Source organism: Netta rufina (genome assembly GCF_964035555.1).
Source record: "Netta rufina genome assembly, chromosome: Z".
In the NCBI taxonomy this organism is placed as follows: Eukaryota; Metazoa; Chordata; class Aves; order Anseriformes; family Anatidae; genus Netta; species Netta rufina.
In genome coordinates, this window is record NC_140126.1 from 7331530 (window position 1) to 7337238 (window position 5709).

The following is a 5709-nucleotide window of genomic DNA, read 5'->3' on the forward strand; positions in this document are numbered from 1 at the left end:
TCCTTCACTTCTGCTGGTCCAGGCACCACTCATCCCCCTCATCTTACCAAGCTCACCCCACTGCCCACCACAAGCACATGCTGCTCCTCCACCCCTTCTTGCACACTCCTTGCCTTCCAGGAGCGCATCCTCCACACCTTACCAAGCCCACCCCACCTCTCCTTGCTTAGCCCAAGCACAACCCCCTCCACCTGCCCCTTACCCACAAGGTGCAACCCCATCCCCTCCACCTCCACCTCCCCGAGCCCACCCCATTCCCCGATCCCCTCTCCCCCTCTCCTGCCCCACTCCTCGTCCTGCCCCAGCACGCCGCCCATCTCCTCTCATTTCGGCACCGGCGGCGCTGTCCCCGCCGCCCCGGGCGCGCTGGGGCACGTCGCCGCCCTCCCATTTTTTTGGGGGGGGAGGGCGGGATCCCCGCGTACTTTCCGAACGTCACAGCCCGGGGAAAGCCCCTCCGCCCCGCCGCTATTAGAGCCGCGCTCCGCCCCGACCGCCGTCATTTGCCCGCCGTCGCCGACCCGTGACAAGCCTTAACAAGACGTGCTGACCCGTTCCGAGACGTTTTACCGCGATGATGCCGTGCAGGACCCTGCGCAAATCTGCACAACCCGCCGCAGGTACGGGGAGAAGGGAGCACTGGGGCGAGGGTAGGATGATGGGGGAAAGGTGAGGGGACAAATCCGGGTGTCACATTTTTTGCGGGGTTAATATAAGGGGAAAAAAAAGCGATTTTTTTTTTTTTCTCTCTGATTTGCGGCCGGTAGCGGTGCGGGTGTGAGCGCTGTGCCTGTCCTTTGCAGAACGGCAGGCGGTGGCGGAGTGCGCGCTGGAGCTGCGCAGGATCGGCGACAAGGTGGACCTGCGACAGCGGATCCTGAACCTCATCGCAAAGCTGTTCTGCCCCAAAACGTGAGCCCCCCATCCTCGGTGGGGCACAGGAAGAGAGGGAAGACACTGGCTTTGCAGATCTGGAACGAGAGACTTCGCTTATACTGGGAGATGGAGAAAGCTCTTTGCATCGCCTTTTGCTACCCGGAGCCACCGGGGGATGGCTGTCGCAACATGATTTCTTTGGATAGTGTTACAGCATCATCGGCCCATCGATGCCAGCCTGGAAGGAAGGTAGCGCTGGGAAGAGCCCCTAGGGCCGAGGGGCCGCGGGGCAGGATGCAGCCGGGCACAACCTGCCGCGGCATCCTTCAGTGCCCGCAGCTATGTCTCACCTTCGGGAACAAGCCAAAACCGTAATAATAATTAAAGAAAAGTCAGCATCTTGGAACGCAGGACCGGCTGTCACAAGGTGAAAGGCAGCGTTCAGGTTCTGACTGTTCTCGTTTCCTAAAGCTCGGATTCTGCTGGACAGGGGATTTGTGTGGTGATGGGGATGTCGTTAATTAAACCACTATCTTTATTGAAAGGTTAGTTGCTCTTAAAAAGTTGTTTCACAGACTAAAAACTACAATTCTGTGAATTAACATGATGTTGTGTAATTCTAGTCTATATTATATATATATGTACATATTTATATTTATATATATATAATATATTTATGCAAATATGTGTAACCCTGCTTGCACTAATGGAGTATTTCACAGAACTATCAATTGAATGCTACTTTTTTACTCTCAAAAAGCAGTATGGAAAAGTGTTCCAATCATGACAAAAAATATAATTATATTAACTAGAAAAAAGCATAATATTGTCTGATAGTAAAAGATGTCTGATAGTAAAAGAAATACCCCATGCATTGCAGAAGGGAACATACTTTAGTATATCGTTAAATATGATGTATGAATATATATTATACAAATACAGATATTGAGGTATTTGAGTTTAGGGGAAGGAATTCTTTCAACATTATAAAGAATTTCTTGACAACAATATGATACCATTCTGTATTTTTATAAGTAACAATGTAACTCTTAGAAAAAGAAAAAAAAAAAAGTAGATCTTAAAGCTGAATCTGAGTTTTCTTGAGTACATTATTTTTTCAAAAAAGGCAGCTATGTCTCTTTGAAAAAATAATAGAATTGAATGTTACAGTAAGTACAGGAAAGTATCCTTGGGTTTTTATACGTTCAGTGATAATTACAAGCAGAGGTTCTTCCCCTGTACTTCACTTCCATTTCATTTCATGATATCCTCATCTAAGTTCCAGAACGATGAAGCTGCTGTAGCACACCTGGTGAATGGTGATGCATTACGCTTATCTCACGGAGGGGTTCCCCTCAGCTGGCTTTGAAATAGCTGAACTAAGCACGCAGCTCAGCTCGCTCTCGAGGCAAGTACTAACCCTGCTTGCCTGTTCTTGTCAGACGTGACCCCAAACAGTATTCTTTCTAGCAAGAAAATGCTTGTAGCTGGTCACGTTTTGTTACTACCTCTTCAGTCAGTGTTCAGAAGTATGCAAAATAACCATCTCCTTCCGGAGATGCAGCGTGAAAAGAAACATGAAGTCATACTCTCGCTTCTCTTACTAACCTCTGCTTTGGTGTGTACGTTTGCACTGCGTAAGGGTGCGTAGCTGCACCTCCTGAATTCTGGCTCAAATTACAGTTCTTCCTGCCTTGTAGTGACACCTTTCTAGTATTTATAATACGTTTTTCAGCTAGTTCTTCTGAACCTGCCTTTAGAAAATTGTCGTTGCATAGCTTACATAGCTTTGCTTGTTGTCACGACTGACAGTGTGTGGCTGTTACTCGTTGACAGTGATTTCGCTGAGCAGAAGGGGGCTGACTGCCTTCTGCTCGGAGGACTTCACCCAGTATCAGCAGTGTTACTGGGAGCTTTGCTGTTGGCTTGAGCCAGAGGTACAGTTTCTTCTCTAAGCCAGCCAACACCTTTCCAGTGAGAATGTAATGTTTCACACATAGCTGTTATTCACCTTAGTATTGCAAAGTAGCATGTTTTGCTGACATGAACATAAGTCGGTTTTCCCAGTATTAAAAAGTAAATGCAAAGAGTTTTTGTTAAACACCGGTGTCCAGGCAAAGCTGCTCACCAGGGGCAGCCCTGAGCATGGTGGAAATAGTGCAGCTGCAAGCCCTTGGCCCAGGGAGCCCTGCAGATTCAACAGGGGCACTGTGCCTGTCTGGGGCCCCCAGAAACATACAGCATTAGCATTGACAGTAGTAGCTGAAATGTATTTGGGTAAGAGCGTTCTGTTTAATGTATGCTGCTTTGAAATTTGATAGAAAACTAGGTGTAGGGCTCATAGAGCCTGGCCAATAATTTAGGCTGTAGCACACAAAAATGTTACCAGAAAAAAAAAAAAAAAAAAAAAAAAAAAAGTATTGTATCCCCATAAATGCGTTGTCTTGGGGCCATCTAATTTAAGTACCAGTGTAGTGTTTTTCTGTCTAGATCTGCAAGGACTATTTTTTTTTTTTTTTGTGAAATGTTTTTATGTTTCTCTGAAACTTGTCAAGAGTGCTAGCATCCGCACTGAGCATAGGAAAAAGACTGAAATTAAAGTGATCAGTGCTAGAACATGAGCAAATACTCGTTGATGTCTTCCCTAAGTTTCCTTTTGTTACTTTGCCAAACCATCTGCTATTGTATGATTAAAAATATGAATTTGTTTTTCTTAAGGCCCATTCTGGATACAGGCTGGTTATTTCACTGTATGTCCTATGCATGTATGTCTTGAATTCTTGTTGAGATAATAAATATGAAATGCTAGCAAGAAAAATGAGTCATTGTTGTAACTTTGTTTTTTTGAGGGCTCCAAATTAGTTGTTATGTTACACAAATCCCTTCCAAATAGCTGGAAGTCAGAGGGCACACTCTGAGACAACAGCAAAGTGCCAACAGATTGATAATGGGAGGGAGACCAGGCTTTCATCCCTGGCCATAAGAGGAACAAGAACTAACCCTCTTCCTGAACTTCAAAATGGGACACCAAGGCAGGTGTTCTAGTATTTTCTAGTGACTTCTGCCTGCAGAACAGCCTGGTGGTGGCAGGGCATCTGTCAGAGGTACTTCTACCAGAAGCACTGCAGCTTTAAGGAAGGAAGAGGAACCCTGGGGATCAATGAAGGGCAGAAATTTTAGCTTTTTTTTTTTTTTTTTTTTCTCTCTCCTCCTTGAATGCAGGCAGAAAGATATGCAGAGTTTTGCCAACATCAGATTTTGACTTTCTCCAAAGTTTGATGCTGGCATTCTGGAAGGGCAGGAAAATTGTACTGCTTACCACAAGGGATAGCAGAGAGCTTCCTCCACAGAGGAAGCACAGAGCTGGGGTCCAAGGACATGGCTATGGGGAGAAGAGCCCAGGACATTCACTGTGATGCTATGCTTGTCAGCAAGCTTTACCCTGGCTCCTTGTGCTGCTTCTCCCCAGCTTTATGGGCAGGGGAGAAGCACCACTCCTTGGGCAAGCATCCCCAGCACAAGGAGGGCTAAAAGCACTGTGGCCAAAGGCTCTGGTTCCTGGCTAATGACAAAATAAATAAATGAATAAACCAGAGGGGACCAAGTCCCTGTCCCATCCCAGTTACCCTCCAGCAGAGCAGCTCACACTCTCAAGTCTCGCCAGCCTTGTGAGAGCACCCCAAGCCACCCTCACCCAGTGCCCGCAGGGTCCATACCGGAGTGCGATGCCGGCGGCATGGCACAACACACAGTGACCTGCTCCTCCCTACTGGGCATGAAAACAAAAATCTCATAACAGAGGCACAGCACAGCCATCTGAAGGAGCCTGCCTGACTCACCCCAAGCTGATATAAAAAAAAAAAAAAAATTAGCAAACTAAACCCGCCTGCTAGGACTGCCAGCCCAACACGCTCAGCCCTGGGTCACGTTCGTGCTGTGCTCAGCCGGGCGCAAAGCAGCCCCGTGGCAGACGCCAGCTCACTCTCCCACACCCGAGACTGGATGCACAAGTGGCATTTCCTAAACAAATTGCTAAACACCAGACAACACACACACACCCCTCCGCCCCTGGATGTTTTTCTAAGTCATTTGGAAAGCAGTAACTCACATGCTGCTAAGTATTTTTAGCACATGCCCTGGAAGGGGCTCGTTTTAATTTCCTCCCATCGACACGAGACAGTGCGAGGGCATGACGTGCATCCGTAGAGATGCTGGAGGCCAGACAGGAAGGGATGGGGATGTGATGCGCTGGCTTTCAGTCTGGCAGGGTTTTCCATGAAGCAAGTGACTGCCTGATGGCGGGACAGTCAGTGAGCAATAGTCCTGAAAGCTGTTAGGGCTGTAAACAAGGGTCTTTGCTCAAGCACTGCACCGTATCACCTGGGTGATGGGGTAAGAAACTGGCCGTGCCAAGGCTGCCCTCCCTTCTCACGCACAGTCCCTTTGCAATGCAAATCTCACCAGTCCACGAGCCCTCCGAAAGCACGGAGGCAGATGTCTGCAGCAGCAAGCATCCCACGAGACAGTCCCTGTGACCAACTACAACCCTTTCTGTCCCTTCACCTTACAGAGGTTTCAGCATTGCCAAAGGGGACCCAGGCACCCCCCTGCAGATGTCCCCCAGCTTGGCACAGACCCACTTGCTGTATAAGGCTGGGAGCTGCTGTGGGGCTGCTGACATTCCAAGTTGCTGCTGCTGCTGCCCCAGGGCGTTTGGAACAAGGCACAGCTCCAGGACAGCACATTCATCATGGGGCTTTTGTGCCGTGTTTTCCAGTGTTAGCACGCTCTGCCCAAGTCAAGGTACCACTATCATGCCTCCTCCCTCAGCAC

General features: G+C 48.2%; 1 protein-coding gene across 1 annotated transcript; it reads left to right on the top strand.

The window, feature by feature from the left end:
* Positions 1–527: 527 nt before the first annotated feature.
* PMAIP1 (phorbol-12-myristate-13-acetate-induced protein 1) lies at positions 528–2624 on the top strand. Its single transcript, XM_084304854.1, has 2 exons — positions 528–620; positions 804–2624. Exons 1-2 carry the CDS (start codon positions 575–577, stop codon positions 914–916), a joined length of 159 nt encoding a protein of 52 aa, XP_084160980.1. The 5' UTR covers positions 528–574; the 3' UTR covers positions 917–2624.
* The last annotated feature ends 3085 nt before the right edge of the window (positions 2625–5709 follow it).